Source organism: Amaranthus tricolor, chromosome 7 (genome assembly GCF_026212465.1).
Source record: "Amaranthus tricolor cultivar Red isolate AtriRed21 chromosome 7, ASM2621246v1, whole genome shotgun sequence".
Lineage (NCBI taxonomy): Eukaryota > Viridiplantae > Streptophyta > Magnoliopsida > Caryophyllales > Amaranthaceae > Amaranthus > Amaranthus tricolor.
Window position 1 is genome coordinate 4,283,005 of NC_080053.1, and position 23,543 is coordinate 4,306,547.

Sequence of the window (23,543 nt, forward strand, 5' to 3'; positions counted from 1 at the left end):
AGGGGAGGATGAAATGAAAATAATTAAAGTGGTAAAAACTGAAAACTAGACTGACACATACATATTATGGCATCAGGTGTACTTACTATCTTATAGAGTGTATATATATTTGTGAAGAAAAAGTTCAAATTATTTACAAAAATATAATCCCAATATGTACACTTTTTAAGCATCTATTTAAATATTTTAGAAAATATCCAATTATTTATAGAATTGCCATCGGAATATGTACAATATTTAAGCTTTATGTACACCTATTTTCAGTTTTCACCAGTTTAATTGTTTTTCACGTGATCCAAAACCTATATGTATATATATAGAAACTCGTGCACTGTACAAAGTTAGTAGTAGAATATATATATATATATATATATATATATATATATATATATATATATATATATATATATATATATATATATAAAAGAAGTCAAATTAGTTAAATTACCAACTTCAACATGTTAAAACACAAACTCTAAAATATATAATGCTAAGTCAAACATGCTGACATATCAACTACAATATGTCAATATGCCAACTTAAGCCACTTCAAAGTCCAACTTTAGCATGCTAATTAAAATACTTATATTTAATTCAAAAGCATACTGATGAATATTTCTATTATAAGTGCTATTTATAACATACTTGATAACTTATTTATGTGAGATTAAGATGACCATGTGATAAACAATAATAATGTTGGTAGTGCTTGAAAGGTTCTGAAAGATGCTTAACTGAATTTATCAAAATTTGACAGTTTGGGTCAATTGAAGGAGTTATAGCTCGAAATCTTCAAGGCCTTGAACAATTATATTTATTACATACAACATTAATTGATTTTAGTATAAAAAAGTAGATTGAAAGATTGAGGGAAAATAGAATTATTTGAAAAGTACCTCGTTTATTCATGTGAAGGGAAAACTCATCATTCAGCTCATAAGAGACAATATAACAATATCCTACAACATCGAAGAAGAACAAAGTTGTTCCAACAACCAAATTTGATTGTAAAACAAGGGTAAGAATTAAGCTAGATATGTGAGCAACCTATACTATATTAAATAACATTTAACCGTACAAACACATGAGTAACAAGGATTTAATGACAGTATTTGCATATGGTGGAGATGATTGACACACTAAAAATCTTTTGAATAAGAAAACATTAGACATACAAAAAATTATAGATATTGGTCGCAAAATATAGTAGGAGATGATTTTGTTAGGCATAAACAAGTAATTGCATCACACCAATTTTAACTATTTAAAATGACAATTTTAGCCTATTAAAATATCGATTGAACCTAATCAAAAGACCAAATTTAGTATCTAAGCATTTTGACTATTTAAAAGCCTACATCAAAACATTACGATGCCAATTTTATACTAACTAAGGATGACGGCTATGGAGGGAGGAGATGCACAGACAGTGATTGAACAATTAACAAAGAAGGCAAGGAATGATTGTGAACTTTTCTACCGTGAAAAGCTAAATGAACAAGGGCAACTTGCAATATTATTTTTGTGTGATAGTATGATGAGGGGTTACTACATTATCTTAGAGCGATGGTAATCTTTGGTACAACTTCAGAAAAAATCTGACACAATCTCTTATGTGGTCAAGTAGTAGGCATCAATAATAATTAAAATGCTAAAATACCAACTTGATATAATTAAAATGCTAACTACAATGAATTAAAGTGTCAACTTTAACATGCTACAATATCAACTATAACTAGCATTTAGACATATATGGGGTAACTGAGCCTTTTTATAGAAGTGGCTTTATATTTGGGATCCTTTTTATAGAAGTGGCTTTGCATTTGGGATCGACCTATAACCCTTTATTATTTTCTATCATACTTGGTGTTGTCCAAGTGTATTCGTAGAAGTGTTCCTTGGTGCATGCTATTTGCTAAAGATTTGTGCTTGTAGCGAAAGTTAGTGAAAAAGTCAATGTGAAACTAGTAAATTATAAGATAACCCTAGACTATCAGTACTGAGATTATTATTTGTGTCTTTATGATTGTTATTTATGTTTCTTTGTTCTGTTATTAGTCTTTATACTTGTCTTACATTGCCATGCTATTTGTCTTGCCTTTATTTCTATTTACGAGTCTTAATCAAGTCGAAGGTCTCATTGATCTCCTCATCCTTAATAAAGGTATAATATGTCATCTTCTAATCCTCTATAAATCCTTATCGTGGCTTCTAGAAGTGAAATAAATATACTAGGTATTATGAAAAATGATGATGATGAACTTCTTTTAGTTGTCTAGTGATTTTGCTTTTTTGTTTTTCTATTTGTTGACACGAGCTTTGATTTTTGCTAATCCAATCTACAAAGTTAATATTTCTTTTCATATCATCCATACTTTTTATTCATTAACTTATTTTTGTCTTCTTTTCAGCTAACAATTAATAAAAAAAAAATTGATATTAATAATCTAACCTTTCGCCCATCCATTGTAAATAATCCCACCTTTCGATTATTTTTAAATAATCCAACATTTGCCTTTAGTTTGCTATCGGCATATCATATTAGTATGCTAACAGCAAATTAAAGAGAAAGGTTAGATTATTAAAAAATAATTCAAAGTTGATATTATTACAGTGAATAGATGAAAAGTTGGATTATTTATATTTTTCCTAAAAAAAATCAATAAATTTAAATATATAGCAAGATAAAAAAAATAATGATTTGAGTTTTTCATAATTTCCTCACCCAAAAACTTAAATTTTTAGCAAAAACAACTTAGTACGCAACCGTATAATAATATTTCGCAAAAATAATACCCTAATAATATCCTAAATTCCCAAATCAACCACATATAAATAATTTTCTAAAATACATCAACAGTTTTTGAGTATATCCACTGAAATTATTAGTCGTCTTTCTTGTTGACTGTTGTAGTGAATTGATTTCATACAACAACAAAAAAACTGCTATAGTTTTCAATTGTTTTGAAAAAAGATTTTATTTAAAACTAATGAGAATCTCGATATTTGTAGTTTTGCTTGATTAAGTGGAAGGAAGATCTAAGTTTCTTTAGGTAGGCATACTCGCTAAGTTATCGGTAATTTTTAAAATATAATTACAACTAAAAATCTCAAAAATTTTAAGATGAAATCTGAAAATTAAAAACTAAATACCGATCCTACACAATATAATTAAAATAGTTGTATTAGCTTTAAAATTTTGTTATTGGCAATTTTTTGGGAAAAAAAATATTGAAAATATAATGCAAATACAAATAATGCAAATACAAATAAAATAAATCGATTTGTATTTCCCTTATGTCGATGGCAATAGAACTTCTTGCTTTGTAGATCACCAAATACACTATGAAGATAAGGTTGCGACAATAAAAAAAGTGGCTCGGAAACTTGATATAAGTAGAAGGCGTTCATGTACTTTTCTATTATGATATTTCTCCAACAAAGGTGTTTGAGATGATAAATGAAATTCACAATAAAATACAATCTACACAACAAAATACTAGCACAAGGAAATTGCAATAGTAATTAAATATAAGTGTTGTAGTTGATTATGTTTAATGATATTGAGAATTAATTACCCTCTCAATCTTATCTCATGAAAGGAAAAACATAAATGAGGATATTTTTAAGAGAGAAATAATAAATGATATGGAAAATTGAATGGAATGTCCTTTGGCATGCAATCTCTATTTATAAAGCAATACATCAAACAACACCTTTTTTAGAAATAAAAGTGTTTTACCGAACAAAGCTTATGAGTTAAAGTAATGTTTTACCAAATAAAGCTTATGAATCAAAGTAATGTTTTACCAAACAAAGCTTATGAATCAAAGTAAAGTTTCGCCAAACAAAACTTATGAAAACTTATGCATCAAAATAATGATTCATCAAATCTTTTAACGCATTTAATTAGACTTATAATATATTTATTTTAATCTCACTATTATAGTAAGGATATAGTATATACAAATCTTAATTTATATAGTCTAAATGTTAAAAAAAAATATTTCACAAAGGAAGTTCAGATTAACGGTGGAGCAAGTAGGCACGTACGATTAGGTGGCTTGTTCATCATCACACATAGAATTCACTCCAAATCCGGCAACAACAAAAAGGTAGCCACTACCCACCCTTAAACTCCCCATTACATTATTTCTCATCAATATTTTGATTCGAAGTTAAAATTTTGTGGTCATTAAAAACCTTTTTCTCTCTTCTGTAATCAGTAGTAGCTGCTTCCAGCAAGGGAGGAGCAAGCAATGGCCTGCATTTCATGGTCAGTAATCTCTGTGGCTGGTAAGAGTAACTCATTTTCATTGAACACCCATCAATTTAGCAGGAAATTTGGGAGAATTTATACTTCCAAATTCAAAATTCGAGCTTCTTCTGATGAAGCTGATGATTGCAATGTTGAAGAATGTGCCCCTGATAAAGAGGTTTCTCTCTTTTCATCTTTTTTTTTTTTTTGTTGATTTTGCTTTTATGGGTTTTTCTTATTTTCCTTTTTATGCTTGGATTTTCTAAGTTATTGTGAATTTTGGATGAATTACTTGTTTGATCCTTTATCCCCTAAGAGATTGGCTCCACAACTTTTTGGTTGTGATTTACTTCCTTCAGTAGTAGTACCGAAAGTGTAGGGCATAGTGTAGTAGTACGGTTGAATCCACAAAAAGTGGGAATATGTTAATGATTTCTCAATTGGCTAATTGGTTCAAAAACTTATATATAGATGATTTCTGAATCTAAAAACTTAAACAACTACTAAACATGAAAACAAGTAAGAAGGCCATCAAACTAAGTGTATAGACCTAAAAGTAATGTTTAGACAAACTAGATGGACAAGAAGACAAAGCCTAGCTCTTCTTGCTAAAATAGTTGTTGCTATTCTTCAACCCAACATGAATATAAGTTATGGGAAAAATGCATCTTAGATACTGGTGTTCTCTCTCAAGTAACAAAAGCTTTCTAAAACATGCCTAACTACGTGTTCTCATTAAGCCAAATACATTTTAAGACATGAATGCACATTTAACTATTCTAACCACAAAACCTACCTATTCCAACCACAACACCATGGATTTAAAATGAAATTACTTGGCAATAATAATAAAATAAAAGCAATAAATAAGAGGGAGTATAGATTACACTCTTGGATTTAATCCCAGGAAGAACAATAAATGGATGATGATCACTTCAAATAACTTCCATTGACGAGCTTCAATAACAATCATACATACACCATGTGTTTGTTGAATTGCTTGAACCTATTTTCAATATATTAATACCCAAAACACTCTTGGAATAAACTTTGCACTAACTTAGATTACAAATTTGCATGTCAAAGAATGAAAATGCAATACAAAGTTGGAAGTGCAAGATGAACAATAAAAATACTATGTAATGAAAGCTTCTAAACTAAGTAAGAAAAATAAAGAAAGCTTAATATGACATGAATTTGTTGTCTCAAAGATCCTTTTCTGATGATCTTCTCTTCTTTTATGCTCTTCAAGAGATGGCAAGTAGGGGTGGTGCTTCATGATTGCTAGACCACCCTTAGTGGATGGAATATGTGAAAGGAGTAGTCTCTAGGGGGTGGCAGTTGCAGAGTAGGGTAAGTATAAAGAAATAGGTGATATGGTCTCATGCCTCAACTTACGAAATCAATAATATCTTTGACCCGCCCAAACCACTCGATCGATCGAGCCCGCTCGACTGGGTCAAGCCATCATCAAGTCCCAGGTCAGAAACTTTAGAAATCAGGCAGTGCTCAACCCAAGCAACCTCACTCGACCTAGTTGAGCGGATGTCCTGTGCGGCTGTGCGCCTGGAATAGAAATTACTAGAAGTAGAGCTGCTACTCGCTTAATCAGAGCCACTTAGCTCGTCCTGGTCAAGTGACCTCCAATCGTGTTTGCTCAGCATTTTGTCTCCAAACAAAGCCCTCTGTGTGGCCAACCCAGCTTGGCTCGACCTCATTCTGGTCGAATGGGCTTAGAATGGCTTGCTTTGACAACTTCTTGGCTTGCTTTCCTGACTCGGCTCATCAGGGCTTCGCTTCCTTGAGCAGTGAGTAGCGTATGCGCCAAATGTGCTCAGTTCGTGTTTGGATTTGACATACTTTACCAAAAATAGCAAAAACACCAAAACACCAAACCAAGCGTAAAATCCCAATAAAGCAAACATACAACACAAAATCTCAACCTAAACGAGCCAAATAACGGCGGTTAAAACATGAATAAAATACCAGCTAACATGTCTCATGTACAACTTTGACATTTTGCTGTCTAATTTCTTGATTTTTGTGCTGGAGCTGAACTCATTGCAATTTGCAAGTAGACTTTCAGTATTAAAATGATTTATTTCATGGCTTATCTGTGAACAGGTAGGAAAGCTGAGTGTGGAATGGTTAGCGGAAGAAAAAACCCAGGTTGTGGGAACATTTCCACCTCGGAAAAAAGGCTGGACGGGTTATATAGAGAAAGACACTGCTGGTCAGACAAATATATATTCCGTAGAGGTTAGTGATCCTGACATTGGAAATAACCCAAATTTAAATTATCATTACTTAAACTAATATGGATTTGGTAATAAGTTTTCCATTTTGATTCAGAAAGTTGTTTGTACTTCCTCTGGTTTCAATATGCATGCTATCTAACGCATTATTTTGACCTTTAATATAGTTGATATGTATTGAAACGAATCAAACAATATTCCAGTTCACTAAATTTTTTCTTTAACATAAAGAACAAGGTGATAGAGAATATTGACTGATAAATTGTGGGTATAACAGAGATTATCTGTTCTGAGCACTAGAGAGTTCTGGGTCTTAGGAAAAATACATATGCTGCTCTAGTTTCTGTCGAAATAGACAATGGCACGAGTTTTTTTTCTTTCTTTCTTTTTTTTTTTTTTGTGGCTTTAAATAGCAATCTTTTGGACTTGAAAATCTGTTTCCAGGAACATTTTGACAATTCATTGCCTAAAAATTTTATAGTATCCCACCTAACATTCCTGAACTTATGCAGCCAACAGTGTATGTGGCGGAAAGCGCGATCAGCTCGGGAACTGCAGGTTCATCTTCTGATGGTGCAGATAACACATTAGGTGTTGCAGTATTTGCTGGTATAATATTTGTTGCAGGTGTTTCGTCAATCTTGCTTCAGGTAGGTAAAAATGCACCTCCACAAACGCCAACAACCGTGTATTCCGGACCTTCACTCGCATACTATATAAACAAGTTTACACCCACTGAAATCATAGAAGCTCCTGCACCTACCCAAACTGAAACTTCTTCAGAAGCCACTAGCGAATCTGAAATTTCTTCAGTAGCCACTGGCGAAAGTGAAAGTTCCTCGACCACTTCCCAAATTGAAAGTTCCTCAATTACAAGTACAGAGACTCAAGATTCAACCCCTGATGTTCAGCAAGTACCAGTTGAATCTGTAGCTGTGCTAGAGCCTTCTGCTTCTAATGCAGACAGTTCCTCTTAGATATAATCAAACATTTTCTTAATCGCTTAAATTTTACAAGTCTCTGCAGTTCTTTTTGGTCATGTAAAGCAACCGTTTGCACAGTTGGTATATTTTTACAAATGAGAGATGTCTTGAATATAGCCGATGCATTATCCACTGTAAAATTTCAAAACCACTTCCTAAAGTTGTGATGTGCTTGGTAGTAGTGTCGTAGCTTTTGAATTTACGATGCTGCATCGAGTTAGTAAAGCTAAAATCAGAGCATCAATATAGAATAGGAACATCTGAATCCAACCAGGATGAACTCGATAGGCATACAAGTAGTATACATGCTCAACAACACTGATGAGTGATGATACATGATAGTCCATCTTTTGTTTTGCTTGTGTTTGTTACTCCTGTCCTTTTCTACTAAGCTTAAAAACATGCTTAGATTAGAAGTCAGAATCTGCGCTTATAAAATTGCGCCTTTTAATTTACAACTAAAAAGTCCATGTAACAAATGAGTATGTTCGTGAAAGAGAGTAAAACCAATAAACCATTGTTAAAAAAGACAACCTTAAATAGAAATAGAAGGAGTGTATAAGAAGTTCATTGATGAAACAATCTCGAAGGACTAAGTAAGTAAGCGTGACTTTAAAGTATTAGTGAGAAGGAATGTCTGGTATTCTTCCAATCAGAGACAGATATGCTTTCTAATGTGATATTTGTTAAGAGTCCTTCAACTGGAATCAAAAGAGAGAGAGATATGCTTTATAAAAAAAAAGTATTCATTCCAAAACGTAAAATAGTTCGGTGTATCACATTACCAAAATAATATACATATATTAAATACACAGGGATGTGCCATAAATTTTTTTGGACGGAAAGTCCATTTAGTATCATAATTAAAATTTAACGTTCATCCAGGAAAGGCTATGAACCAACATCTCACAAGTTAGTATTTGAGCTTCAATCCGCAGCTTCCTTGTACACTATGCACTTTTGCTACATTTTCATCTTTATACCAGTAAGCCCCATGTAACTCTCATTTGCCTGTAACAACTAAAAAACATAAAACAAATACTCCAACAAACTTGTAATGTCTCGAATCCTCTTATCTAAACTATAAAACTAAGGTATTAGAGTAAAAACCTTTCTTTGTGACAATAGCTTTCTAGTGAAGTTAAGAGAGTACCTTGATATTGAATTGAGCAATACAATTGCCAACTTAGCAGAAGTAGCTGAAGCAGCAGGTTACGAATCCAACAGCTTAGGTTTTGTTCGCCAATACTGCTGGAACCTTTGCCGTCCATACTCTAAGTAGTCAAACTCGATATCATTCACATGTTTCTGAATAATCAAACAAAACTAGACACGTTAAATGAGTATTATAGACTAGAGATAATAATAATCTGTCCAGCTTAAGTACAAAAGACGCAGATCGCACAATTTATTGAACAACCACTATGACAAAGAAAAGTTCTAAATTACTATCTGAAAGGACAACCTATATGAAGCAACCAAAATCACATTACACAAGTTTTGGTCGTGGTTGCTTTGGAAAACCACAATTTTAGAATTATATTGTGCAAAGGGGGACAATCTTCTTCGGAAAAAGATGGTCATGGCATCAGAACAAAATGATTCCACAGCTTATAAGGAAACCAATATCATGCAATCCTTTTGCACCCTTGAGAGTACGGAGGCCGCCCCTTCAAAAAATTCAGTAAGAATAACACCCCTCAGAATAAGTTAAGAGGTATGTCCACATAAACATGTATATTCTAAAATGCTTATGTGTGATGACTATTTTTCTAATCCTCTCTTGTTTGAGAATATATATCATACCTCTCTTAAGTATTTAGAAAGGAAACATGTGTTGGAAGTGTGTAACAGCGTAAACAAACACTTACACAAAATGGAATATAAATATTCATAACGTGACAAACACATGAAGGGCAAATGCAGTCACAACAATGTTATGTAGCTCCTATACAAGGGACTAATCATTATAAGCTAATGACAAATGAGCAAAGAGAAGGATAAAAAAGTACCGATATTATGCCCCATAATCCCCAGAACAAATGGCTTGCAAGTGTAAACTTCTCAACGTCTTCAAGTAGCTGTTCCACTTCATGATCACTGGGCTCCTCTCCTGCATAACCACCATGCACCCCATAATCCTATGATGCTTCAATTAAAATGTTATATTGCAACAATATTAGTTGATCAACAAAGACACGTAGGTTCTAAATTCTCTGCAGCTAAATCATATTAGGTCATTTTAATCTCTCATATGTTAGTATATTCATCACCATCCCAGAAAAAGATCGGAGAACAAAAAGGTTGAAATGGAACCATAATGAGACTTAAGATGAACACATATCTATAGTAAATTACAAAGAATGGAAAAAATCCCAAAAGTCTGGTCTATATTAGCATACTAGGAATATGTACCTGATGAACTTAGATATATGCGCAAAAACCTCTGGCGTTCCTCCAGACCTGCATTCATTATAATGTTAGTCCAAAGGTTGATATATTTACTTCTCCATCTCAAACTTAGGCTCACATTTTTGTATGATTGAGATTTATGAATGGTTAATTGATATTTTTAGTAAAACTCTACAGTGGAAAAGAATGGATTGGGGGAGGAGGACAAGAAAATGGTCGATGAGTTATAAACGGATTCACGAGATGAGATTAAAGAAAAAATTTCCCGAAACACAGTAATGTAATTCAGACTTTCCCTAAAGAACAAAAAAGTAAAATTCCTTGATGAATTGAGGGTCAAATGAATGTAATGATGGCAGACGTGATGGGGAAAGAACTAAGTCGTAGTTAAATGTGAATATAATATTGAGACCAAAGTCATTAAAACCGAGATTCTACTTTGAATCATTTAGAGAGGTAGAATCGAATAAGTAAGATCGAAACATAGAATCGTACGATTCTACAAATAAACTTCATTATGCTAAAATATTTAGTACCTAATATTAATTACTCATTTTTAAAGTTTGTATTTGTGAATTCAAGTTTTGATTGAGTTATTCTAATCTACGATTGTACGATTTCACGATCCAGAAACATTATCGAAAAAATATACTCAATGGATATTAGATATTTAACATGTCAAGATAAGAGAGTTCCATCAGTACAAGAGCTCACCAGGGTATTTATTATAATCCATAAGATGAGGCGTTTCTGAATGGTAATCAGCAGCCATCTCACAGAAATGATTGGCTATATCAAAAGCAACATGATTGTAACAAGAATATTCATAGTCCTACAACAGAGTGTAGCACAATGAGAATTAGAGGATTCAACAAAATAAGAGATAAGGGGTGTAAAAGAAAATGGAAAGTGTGAAACAAGACCACATCACTACAAAATCAAGAAAGCCAGTTTCATAACGGCATGTTTGGTTATTACAATGAGACTGGTCATCAAAATTTAATGTAAATAAGAGATAAGTATGGACATTGGTCCGTAAAGGAAATTTTGAAGTATTGAACTCCGGACACAACTAAATTTAAAGTCTAGACATGTCCAAATAAACAATCAAAGATCCTTAATTAAGCATCAAAATGAGAAATCACCATTAATTTTTAGGTTTTAGTAGGCCGGAAAATAATTAGATTAAGAATCCGCAAGAAGTGAAAAAAACTCCTAAGAACGAGAAAAACTTACAATTATAGTAATGAACATTTTTTGTTCATCTATCATTATGTTACCATATTGCAAATCATTATGGCAAAATCCTACAAATTGATTGCTTGAAAGCTGTCTTTCCAATTCAGAAATTTCTTCTCCTAAAGACGTTAAACAAAATGACTCGGCTTCTTCAGGAGGACAAAGTCTTTTGGCTGTATTCAGCCAATCGCTGAAAGTGATAAAGAATAACAATTAAAACTAAAGCATAACATCATCCATTAAAAAAACCCTTAAATAATAATGACAGAGTACCGTAATCGATCCCAAAGTTTAACAGTTTTTGGTCCAGGCATGTCCAGATAATGAAACTCCCTTAGTTTGGCAGCAATTAGGGCAGATATATCTTGATCACGCAAATCAGAAGCAGATAGTGTCTGGAAATCAAAATTAAGGGAAATAAGAAAAATCAAATAGTGGAAAAAAATACATGATAGACTAGATAAATTTCTATTAATATCAATTAGTAGTAAACACAACTAAGCTTCATTTTCTCATAAGGTCACATACCCAAACATGATCACATATATAGATAACCAAGAATTCAAGGCTCTCTCCCAAAAACATTGCAAATGCAATACAAGACAATTCAAGTCCAAACCTAGACCTAAAATGGAATGCTGCTACACCCGTAAATTAAGGCTAAGATTTAATAACCAGATAAACATACTAGAAGAAAAACCATCAACGTTATAGTGAACTTAAGTAATCAAATTCAATTGCAACTCATTAACATAATGCAAGACTTCAATTATTAAGCATACCAAGTACCGTAGTGGGTTTCTTAGTTATTTAGATGCCAAAGAGGCCAAAGGGAAATGTAAACCCAGCTGAATTGTGTTAGTTAATACAAGCTCATAACTACAATTTTTTGGGGTTTTCTTTCATTACACCTAATTTTTAATGCCCTCCACCATCATGGAGATAAAAGATCATCATGTTCGCTACCAAATGAAACACATGTTTAGGTAAGAGCTAAACTGTAATAGCCAAAACATCATCCATCATCCATCATCCATTGTCAACCAAAGATAACAAACTAGTCGGCAACGTAAATAGTAAATAATGACTAAGAATACTTCCTCTGCTCCAAAAATAAGGCAATAAATTGTAACCAATACACACCAAGGCTCACATCTTGTTATTTTAGTAAAACAAGCAAGTACCAGTGGCTGCTATCAGATAGATTTATTTGATAAATGCAGCGAGCTCTATATTTAGTCATTAGACTATAAAGATTAATCCATATCAAAGCAGCATAAACTCCTTACAGAGAGAAAATTGCTAGCATCTCCTAGATCTCACTTGGCACTGGAAAAACCCAAAATGCAAACCATTACTAAAATCCATCATGCACAAGGATCTCACACATCAATTTCACATTTTTGTTCATTTATGCAACACATTCTAGAAAGCCAACCCTACCCCTTCTCTTCCCACCCACCACCTTTATAATTATAAGAAATGTAAAGGAAACAAAATAGAAATGTGCCATACATGTGAAAGTGTAATGACTAAACTTAACCCACTATGAATCTCCTTGTAGTTACCAAATGGTGAGCATTACAATGTTTTTATTTATACATAAATAGGGGAATTCAAAAACAAGATATAATTTACGGTAAAATGTGCAGCAAGCTTTCAATGGTAAAGTTTAAGCAGAAACAAACCCTTGGAGATAAGCCAGAAATATTTCTTTGCGAAAAGACCATTCAAAAACAATATATATATATATATATATATATATACATATATATATATATATATATATACATATGTATATATATATATACATATGTATATATATATATACATATGTATATATATATATATATATACATATATATATATATATATACATATATATATATATATATATATATGTATATATATATATATATATGTATATATATATATATATATATATATATATAATCAGAAAACTCACCCTTGCTCGAATAAACTCCTCAATTCGCCCATTTGGAAATCGCCCTAATAAACGAGGCCCCTGGCCATGCTTTGACATACATTCAAAAGTCTGAATCTCATCCTCCCTATTGAAGAAGACATCCACGCCCTCGCCATATATTCTTACTAAGACCTTCCGAGACATTTCTCCAGCCTTGGTTGGCCATTTGATTTGATAAACTTCATTGGTCATCGCACCCTTCAGTCTAATCACTTGTAACGCATTCGGGTCAGCTACATCACTCCATTCTGACGCTATTGATTGAAGAATCTTCTTTGCCTCTGTTGGCAATGGATTCTCCTTATTTGTTTTGGAATTATTAACAGCACCCATGACTTGAAAATTTGACGACCTTTTCTGTGACTTTACACTATAAAGTATAATAAAACTTTAATTTGCATTCAAAATACATGCTGATTCTAGAAACTTCACATGATATTATACTCTGTTAGACTTAAATACAGGCAACATAAGAAGCTGGAAAATGCAAGGCACATGAAAATGTGGCTACAATTTAAAAAAAACATATATAACAACGCCGTATTCTTGGAATAAATGATTTGATACTGTAGTTGTAATTTTAACAAATGGCAAGAATTCTAATTTTTTGGTGCAAGGAATTGTTAATTTCTGACTTCCGAATATAACAAATTTTCAAATCCCAATAAAACCTGAACATGTGCAACATAAATTAACCTGAAAGATTGGCTGACTAAATTTGTCTATTTTCATTTCTAATGCTTACTCAGTTACTCTGAATATCCATCAATGATCAATGCCATGGAAATTGAGGGTAAGAATGTGAATAAGTAGGTAGGATTTGAATAGGCCATGTTTGATCTAAGGAGGGCTAATAACAAGAGAAAGTCTTATTTTATCTCAGATTTTTGAGAGATGTGAAAAATGATCTAATCGTAAGAAAAAAACATAGAGCTCATTCACTTTTGGAACTAATTGTCATATATCTCCGGTATTCAAATAGAGTTGAGACATGTCCTCATAAACAAATATCATCTCAATTTTAATAATGGATGGAGACTGGAGAGCATGAAATCACGCAACTATTTTTGCACCATACTGCATATGTGCATGAACAATTACTTGAACTTCAAGATACAGGAATCATAAGACAAGGTTGACGGGTTTAAGAGCTTCAAGGCCATAGTTTGATTAGGAAATTCAAGAACATATCCTTCTATCTTATATAAAACTGAGTTATAGTAAAACTACATTATTCTCTCTGCATTAGGAAAAAAAAACTCCATGCTAGTCTCATTATAATTAGGCGTTCGTAGGCTGTTGAATTCTATACTAGGAAAAGTTCTTTAGTTTTAAAGTAAGGAGTCTAAAAACCCTATTTTGAATTAATGAGAGTATTATAGAATTAGTTTTTTAGTATCAATAGGACCTAATGTGCACAATATTTCTAAGAGTTGAATTTTAAAAGAAGCATGAAGCTTCGTTTTCAGTCTTTTTGTTGCTTGTTGAGTGTGAAAGACCAACTGCTGATTGTTTATCAAAACTTTAGAGCTTGGAGTATTTTGCAAGGTTCTTTATCCAAACATTTGAGAATAAAAAAGATATTTCCATCAATAGATTGAAGAACTCATTGAGTTAAGATAAGAGACTTTAAAAAGCAGTGTTTCGAGTTTTACAAAAAGACTTATGACTCAAAATTCTTAACCAACAAATTTTCAAATCCATGGAGTTGCTCAAAGAGCTTGAATAAAGCTCTTTTTGAAGGTGTTAACTGGGTTAATATTTAGAATTCTTCTACCATTCATTGCAAGCCAAACTACACCAAAATATATATACTACCATATCAATCATGGAGATGGTCAACCAGGACTTGGCAACAGGAAGATTGTTTTGCGTTGAGAGCAGCTAATTAATAGGCCAATCATCACCTTTTTTACAGACAAATTTAACCTTTCTGAACAAAAAAAAACCACATATGACCAATATTCAATTAATTTACACGAAGGTTTTGAATTGTGAAAATAAGATGATATCATTTTAATTTATGGTACTCCCAAAATAGTATAATATAAAAATGTACAGCTATAAAATAGTGTAAAAAGAAAATGTTTAAAGTTCAAAATTTTCCCCATATGAAGTCGAATATAACCCATTATATAGGAATAGAGGGAGTAGAAAATAATTACACAATTAACAAAAAACAATACCATGTTGCTAACTGATAGAGTATTACTTTCATAACCCAAGTGTAGTGAACCTCACGTTAAAAAATATTCACAAATTCTGAACATCGCACTTAGCACAAATATTACAAAAATTGTGAGGACATTTAATTATGAGAATAGAATTAAAAGAGAAATATAATATGTAAATAAAATTATAAAAAATGGTGAGAATATTACCCAAACTGAAAATTTTGCAAGATAAATGGTTCAAACAATTATAGAGATGGTGCCATTCTCATGTGGGCATGTGGACATAAGGAGTAATAGGCATGGGCTAAATTTGTAAAATTGACACAAATGGAAGGGTAATTAAGGGCAAAGAAACTGACAGGTACAGTTATGCTATTCCCAAAAGCATCTTTTGTAAAGTGCAATTGATTCTTTGAATATCACATAGGGCATAGAATAGTCCGTGTTCTAAACCATCACTATCCTAAATTGTGGCTGAAAACTTATCATTTAAGTTCTGTCAATATCGGATCAAGGACAATACCGGTTGATTACAAAATGGGTCACTTTCAATTCCTTGTTGCAAGTAAGTTTATTAGAAGTATGATTTAAGTACAATATATCAATTTCACACATAAATCATAATTGACCTAGATATGAAGAAAATATTTCGATCTTAATAGAGCATATGAAATTATTAGATGGCGACGGATAGTCTTTTATCTCATGAGTTTGCCCCAAATACAAATGCATACTTTATAAAAATTTAAAGGGTTAGTGAAAAATAAAACGCAAAATAGGAATGTAAGTTATCCTAAGAAACTAGCAAATACACCAAAATGAACCAAAATGGTAAATTTCAAATTCTGAAAAATAGAGTCGTCGTCATCATCATCATATCCAGTGTATCCCGAGAAGAACAACGACAGCTCATACCTATAGAGAAGAGTGCGGTCAAAGAGTCCCTCGGCTTGAGTATTATTCCGTTCAAATTCAGCCACAATTTAGGATGTACTTCTAAATTTATTAGTCCATCACAAATTCACAAGTATTATTCATTTCATTAATATTCCTCATCTTATCATCATACCCAGTATTATTCCGCTCAAAACTGCAATGTCTAGAGAATGATAAAAGACGGAAAGCCGTACGAAGTTGTGGCCAATGACACCCTCGGCTTGGCCAATGGAAAATTCATTACTACTATAACTACCAAACGGCATTTCAGGTTAGGGGTGGAGCAAAATTTCAAAAATTCTTTGAAGGCCTTGTTCAATTTTAAAAATTATTATATTTTTCTAACAATTTTATATATTTAAACGATCGAACATGTTGAATATGCTCAGAAAGGTTTACTGAGGTTAAGCCAATAACCCACCAAAATCCAATTTCCTTTCAAGTTTCCCCATATCTAAAAGGCTCACGCATTGAAAATATAAATTAGTAGCCTCTATTTGTTATACATTATATATATTTGGGTACATTGATTTTGATAAGTTGTTAATTGAAATAATAAAGCAGCAGAAAACAAATGAAATAAATTTGTCTATGAATCAAAATAAAAGAAATTAAAATCTTAGGTTAGGAGAGGATGTAATTACTTCTACAAAGTATTTGTTATGTTCCAAATTGATTGGGACAACGAGAAGTTCTAGGAACATAGTATCTCTTTTCTATCAATATTGTTACATTTTCCTATTTCATCTTCCCTAACAAATAAGCTACATTTTTTAAATGATCATACACTCTCTATCTCAATAATTTAATACCATGCCCACATTTCAAATCATACATTAAAATGTAACAATTTTAGTGGGACCAAAAAAGCTATGAAGGACAATTTTCCACGGACGAGCAGTGGCGCATGAAAGGGGCCACAAGCACACAATGGTTTGTTTAATACAAGTATACAACCCAAAATCAAGTACATGTGTCGAGTACTATAATCAAAATGGGGCTAATTGGTGCATCATATATACGTGCTTCTCTATCAATAGCAGATTCTAGAACGCTCTCTTCGGTTACAACGCCATCTAATCTCACACGTGGATACGTAGATAAATGGATTTCAAATGATTTTTGTGTTTTATCAAAAATAAATAGGCTAATTATGTGATCTGACAATAATGTTAGATATCAATGTACAAGAACAAGAGAATCTCGAATCATTAAACAATTAAACTTGGATCATATACTAAACCCTTAAACTCTGTTATTTTCCTAGTAATAATCAAATCATTGATTTATAAACATCAAGAAAAATCAAGCCACGAAATCAACCCGAATATCAAAATTAAATCTCCTACAATTGCATGCAAGGAATAATTGAAATTGGAAACTGACCTGAAATGAAACACCTAGAAAAAAGAATGAGATGAAACGCCGCGAAATCTGTGCAAATTATGGATGAACAGCGAAAAATGGCCAAGGCAATTGACTAAAATTTGGCGGAGAGAGAAATGGAGGGAAGGGGGGGAAGAAAGATGAAGGAAATCCCGAATGAGAGGGAGAAATAGAGAGGGGAAGTAAAATATTAAAGATAAAGAGAAATGAAGAAAGACGTAATGAGAAATACTTCCTATGTTTCTCGCTTATTGTATTTTAGGTGAAATTTAGCAAAGTAGAGAATAAAACATAAAAGTGATGCATATTTAAAGGCAGAGAAAATACACTCTTTACAACACGTATAAACAATATAATAATTATAAATAATAATAAGAATAATTATATTGTATAGATAGAATTAAATGTTTTACAAAATTAAAAAATAAGTAGATATTTAAAAAAGAAGTGTTATATATTAAACATAAATTCTTGTGAAAAAGTTATGATGAGTCCATTATCATTTTAAGTTTAATTGAGTTTTAATATGTTGAAACTGAGTGACGTCTTTAAGAAAAAAAGTCTCATAGGAGACCAACTATGATTTCTTACTCAAAGTTAGAGAGAAGAAATAGAAACTAAAATGAGTAAAGTTACAAGATAGAAAATTTTAAGAAAATTTACTTAGGATAATCTAACCTATTCATGATTTTATTACAATAATCTCACCTATTGATTAACTATGAATAATCTCAACTTTAAGGGGTATTTGACTAGAGTAAACTTGAGTAATCCGATAATCTGTTAGTAGGTAATTCATCAAAAAAGTAAACTGAAAATTAATTTAAAATTAGAGAAAAATTTTAAAATTTTACACAAAAAATTCTAAATAATAAAAAAATCATTTTGTTTTGTTGAACATTTTTTGAACATTTTTTTCGACATTTTATTTTAATTTATCTTTTGAAAAAAATAAAACTTGCTATAGCTAGTCATCCGGTCACCGGATTTACAGTAGGAAAATACGCCTCAAAGTTGGGATTATTCATAGTTAATCAATAGGTGTGATTATTGTCGGAAAACCATAGATAAGTTAGATTATTCTAGGTAATTTTTCCAAAATTTTACTCAAGTTGTGATTTCTTTCTAGATGAACTTGTATATTCATTAGCAAGTTCTATTTACAATATGTTAAATGCATTCACATTCGAATAAATCATTAATTACTTTTCACCCTTTTCAACATTTTTTCAACATTATAGATAATACCTATCATATATCACAAATACTCACAGAGCTATTCTTATGAAGAGATTATCTCTTGGGAAAAGCACCTCAAAGCAAATAATTTATATGCTAATAACTTAAATTATTTAATTTAAGTATAAGTTCAATTTCATGGTAAGATTGTCTTATACAAAAATTTATAATTCTTAAATGACACGGTGTCACTTTTAACCTTAAAGTACTCACTTAAATACAATTTTTAAGTAATAATTATTTAAAAATTATAGAATAATTATTTATAATTTTAAGATAATTTATTTAAAAATTGACTAAATGAACTAGATAACTATAGAAAAACATGCACAACGGGAGTAGGGACAAAAGGAGTAGGGAGTAGGGACATTTTTGATTCGACAGAAAAGGTTGAAATAGATAATTGGATATATTAGCGGCTGCATATGTCATGTGAGTGTGAGTGTGAGTGTGAGCGGAGTGCGGAGTACGGAGTATAGGAGTTTTAAGGAGCAAAGGATGTTGTTATTACGTGGATCCATCCTGTATCGTCATTATTGCTATAACCATCCTTTTCATATTTACAAATTGTTCCAATAATCGGGTCGGTTTTGAACGAGTGTTATTTGATTCGATTCTATTTCGAATCGATTATTTTTCAATTGCGTGTTATGACGGATCACACTGGGGTCGGGTCAATTAGTCACAGACTCACAGTTTAGTTGAAGATCGGTTATTCGAGTTATCGAGTTAGCATCGGTGCGGTGTCGATTGACGTTCGAGTCGAGCGTCAATTGGTCTCGTAATTGGTTCGATTTTACCAAGTACAGATCGAGTTCGGGTATTTTTCAAGTAGAATTCGGCTACGAATTACTAATTATTATCGATCGAGTTAATATCAGATTAATTTGTTCGTCATTTTTTAATTGATGATAAGATTCCCTTTACTTAAAGCAAAATAGTTAAAATGCAAATTAATTAGTAATCATTATTACTTTGTTACTTTTACTTGTTTGACCTGAAATTGAAATTATAAAGTTCTATTAATTTTCATTTAATTCGAAAGTAGTTAATTAAACATTGACCTTGATTATTAACTCTAGATATATGAAACCACGTATTTATAAAAATTAAATTTATTAAAATATCTATCACTTTATTAGATTAACTAATAAGATGATTCAATATAAGTTGATCGTACTTCTATGTTAAAATTGGTTCAAGTTTATAGCAGTTCGATCGTTCAGGTTAAGTCGGTTTTAGTCGGACCAAATTCGGTTTTGAGCATGATTCGGGTCGTTCTGTAACACCCATGAATTTCCAACCCTTTAACGAAACCAATACCGTAAAGGACGGGAGGAAATTCGAGTGTTACATAAAAGAAAAGGAAAAGAATTTAGATAAACGTTAAACATTAACTTTAAAGGGTGAGTGGAAATTTCGGCAGCATCTCTTCTGAAAATTGCACATGTGGTAGAGCAATCAGCACAATAAAACATTAAACTAATCTACGGCATCATTGCCTTTAAAATCTCACACCACGGCGGAATGATTCGTCGCCGGCTTCTTAAATCAACAAGCATGGATCGTGGTTCCAATGTCGACGTTTGCGTTTAAAAAGACTTAACTCCTTAAAACCATACAGAGTTATAAACTACGCAGCGGAAATACAAATATACAAGGGAGGACACCAGGCCTCATAACAAAACACATACAACCAAAGTTTACAAAAGATAACAAGAGCTACAAAATCGAAAGATAGCAGTATGACACAGGTTATGCTTCACCCTCATCACTCTCCCTTAATGCAATGCAATGCAAAAGAAGCTTCAATACCTGCTATGCCTGCCTATGATCCTCCTGCTGCTCGACATTAGACCAAAGGCCAATGTGTCATAGCAGGACAATCATAGAAAGTCATCAACAATCAAAAAATAAACACAAACACGTACACGTCAGTAACTAGCATCAAAGATAATAAGGCCAACTACTAGATAACATTATATTATAAAATAACATAAGATGATTTCATAAGACGCAAGCACAGATAGTAACCGTTTATCGGCCACTTATACTTCTTAATTTCATTACGTGCTTTCCAACCCGAACCATGTGTTCTTGGGTAGAATGCAGGTCTTCACGCTCCTCTTTTCAAACATAAACTCTTGCAAAACATGTATAGTATCAACTCGACCAAGGCATTAACAGAATACCTAACACATGACCTTATAGAGTTTGTGTATCTTAAGGTAAGTGTGATCATAGTCTGTAATACCTTTGAGGTAACTTAACTTAGGCACACTTCTCACTAGCATAAACTATTCTATCAATAAGTAGATGTTCTATCAATGAGTAAATGCTCTATCAATGTGTAAGCTTTGTAACAAAGAATGAACCTTCTATCATTAAATAACTTTCAATCAATAAATAAACTTTCTATCACTGAATAACTTTCTATCAATGGATCTTTTATGTACTTCCTGGCATAGTGACACGGCCAAGGGCGTTATCGGCCATGCGGCGCCCATGGCAAAGTATGAGCTCATGCCCCCCTCCAGTTGACCCTCTCAGGTCTTACCTTTGGGAAAAACTAACATACTGGGGGTACTAAACCAGTGAAGAGGCCACCATATTGGGGTTTACAATGCCCGCATGGTAACACCTCGGTCAAGGGGCGGTATCAACCACCCGGCGCCCAGTGACCCAAGCATGCTCATAACCCCCTTATGGTGGTCTCGTCGAACCTCACCTAGGGGACTACTAAATCAACCGGACATAATCCAGTTGAGTCACACCAGCTAATCATAATCTAATACGTTATCAGATAGAAATAACTTCCACTTTCGACTATTAATGAGCGCCCTGGGATAGCAGCACGCCAAAACCCACTGAGCACTCAACAAAATATGAAATTCACCTCTAAAGGAGTCATTCTAACTCTAAGTAAGGCACAAAATCCAATTCTTAAATAAATAAGGGAGTGGTCCCCGCCTCCTACTAACACTCTCATTCTGAGCAGTTATTCTGAGCGCAAGGATTTCATAATCGATAGCTCTTCATATAAAGTGTACTCACTAGTATCTCATAGTTTCAATGCAATGTGTATTATCACAATAAAACCGCAACACAAAAATGCATTATATGTTGCGGTTCGAACCGCTGCATATATAGTGTTTTTTATGGTTTTTTCGTTTTATTAATAATTGAACGCATATTCATTTCTAATATACACAATTGCAATCACCAACTAATCACCATAAATTCATCACTAATATACACTCGATCATTATAATAAACAAATATATATATATATATATATATATATATATATATATATATATATATATATATATATATATATATATATATATATATATATATATATATATATATATATATACAAAAATCTAAAATCTAAACTAATTACACTACCAAACACATAAATTAGAAAGATACACGACCACCTTATTCTTTAATTCGCACATTTTCTCTTCTCTCAAAGTGCGTGTTTTTCTTAGAGTGTCGTATAAAACGTTAATATTATATGAAATAATTAAAAAAGTTTATATAATACTACATTAATATTTTACATAATATTAAATTTATAATATTATAATTTAAGAACGCAACATATACACATACCGCATCAATATTTTCGACTACAACATTCTTCACAGCTTGTAAGAGATTGTCCATAAATTTGAGAGTGTAGTAGCCACAATCAATATCATTATCCTGTCGAAAGCACTAAGAGATAATAGATGTTAGTGCCAAAAATGGTTAAAATACCATAAAAATGCAACTTAGCACGTAATTTCATGCATATGACTATTGTTTTCAATTCTAGCCATTTCACCACAATATATATACCAAATAGTGTTGTGTGCCAAGTTTCATGTCAAACAAACCAAGTTTGAACTACTTTATGCGAGAAAGTGCCAAAAAAGCTTATGATTCTAACTCTTTCAATACAATAATATATACTAAATACTATTGTGTATCTTTACTGTTTTCCACGCACCGTTGTGATTATATGCATTGTATTAGAATTATAGAGCGTCGGAAAGTAAACTATGCTATCGAACAGTCATAATAGTGGTATAGGCAAGTAGAATGAAAGCATTAGGAGACTATGAGAACAAATTCCTAGATAGTAGAGAGCGCACTATGGGTGTGTGTGGTATTGAAGTGATTCCCTAGTTATTGAGCATTGATTTTGATTAGTCGGCGTGACTCAACTGGATTTATGTCCAGTTGATTTAGTAGTCCCCTAGGTAAGATCTGACGGGATCACTGTAAGGGGGGGGGTATGAGCATACTTTTGTCATTGGGCGCCGGGTGGCCGATACCGCCCCTTGACCGAGGTGTTACCATGCGGGCCTAGAAAACCCCAATATGGTGGCCTCTTCACTGGATTGGTACCCTAGTGTGTTAGTTTTTTCCGAAGGTACGACCCGAGAGGGTCAGCTGGAGGGGGTATGAGCTCATACTTTGCCATGGGCGCCGGGTGACCGATAACGCTCTTGGTCGTTTCACTATGCCATGAATAGAGAAAAGATCCACTACGTTTGAATATACTTCGAGGGATTAGTAGTTGAAAGAGAAATCATGAGTAAATATAAGTGTTTAGACAAATGAGTAGATTCGTTATTGTTGTGCTATGTCGTCGTCTATGCCCTTGTTTTATGATTCTAA

At 32.5% G+C, this 23,543-nt stretch overlaps 2 protein-coding genes across 4 annotated transcripts; one reads left to right on the forward strand and one right to left on the reverse strand.

Moving 5' to 3' along the window:
- Positions 1-3,958: 3,958 nt before the first annotated feature.
- Positions 3,959-7,610, forward strand: LOC130818855 (protein MAINTENANCE OF PSII UNDER HIGH LIGHT 1). Its single transcript, XM_057685098.1, has 3 exons — positions 3,959-4,436; positions 6,383-6,517; positions 7,026-7,610. The coding sequence occupies exons 1-3, from the start codon at positions 4,260-4,262 to the stop codon at positions 7,488-7,490; spliced, it is 777 nt and encodes a 258-aa protein (XP_057541081.1). The 5' UTR covers positions 3,959-4,259; the 3' UTR covers positions 7,491-7,610.
- A 586-nt stretch (positions 7,611-8,196) lies between these two features.
- LOC130818853 (probable choline kinase 2) lies at positions 8,197-17,902 on the reverse strand. 3 transcript variants are annotated; one of them, XM_057685095.1, is made up of 9 exons: positions 17,631-17,902; positions 13,114-13,504; positions 11,421-11,542; positions 11,145-11,337; positions 10,623-10,740; positions 9,912-9,959; positions 9,509-9,609; positions 8,650-8,804; positions 8,197-8,507 (listed from the first exon to the last, which is right to left on the reverse strand). In XM_057685095.1, the coding sequence occupies exons 2-8, from the start codon at positions 13,465-13,467 to the stop codon at positions 8,709-8,711; spliced, it is 1,032 nt and encodes a 343-aa protein (XP_057541078.1). In that variant the 5' UTR covers positions 13,468-13,504; positions 17,631-17,902; the 3' UTR covers positions 8,197-8,507; positions 8,650-8,708. The 3 variants fall into 3 exon arrangements, with proteins under 3 accessions (XP_057541078.1, XP_057541079.1, XP_057541080.1); XM_057685096.1 differs by lacking the exon at positions 17,631-17,902 and adding an exon at positions 15,516-17,537; XM_057685097.1 differs by lacking the exons at positions 8,197-8,507; positions 8,650-8,804 and adding an exon at positions 8,845-9,166 and having other exon boundaries at positions 17,631-17,896.
- Positions 17,903-23,543: the final 5,641 nt, after the last annotated feature.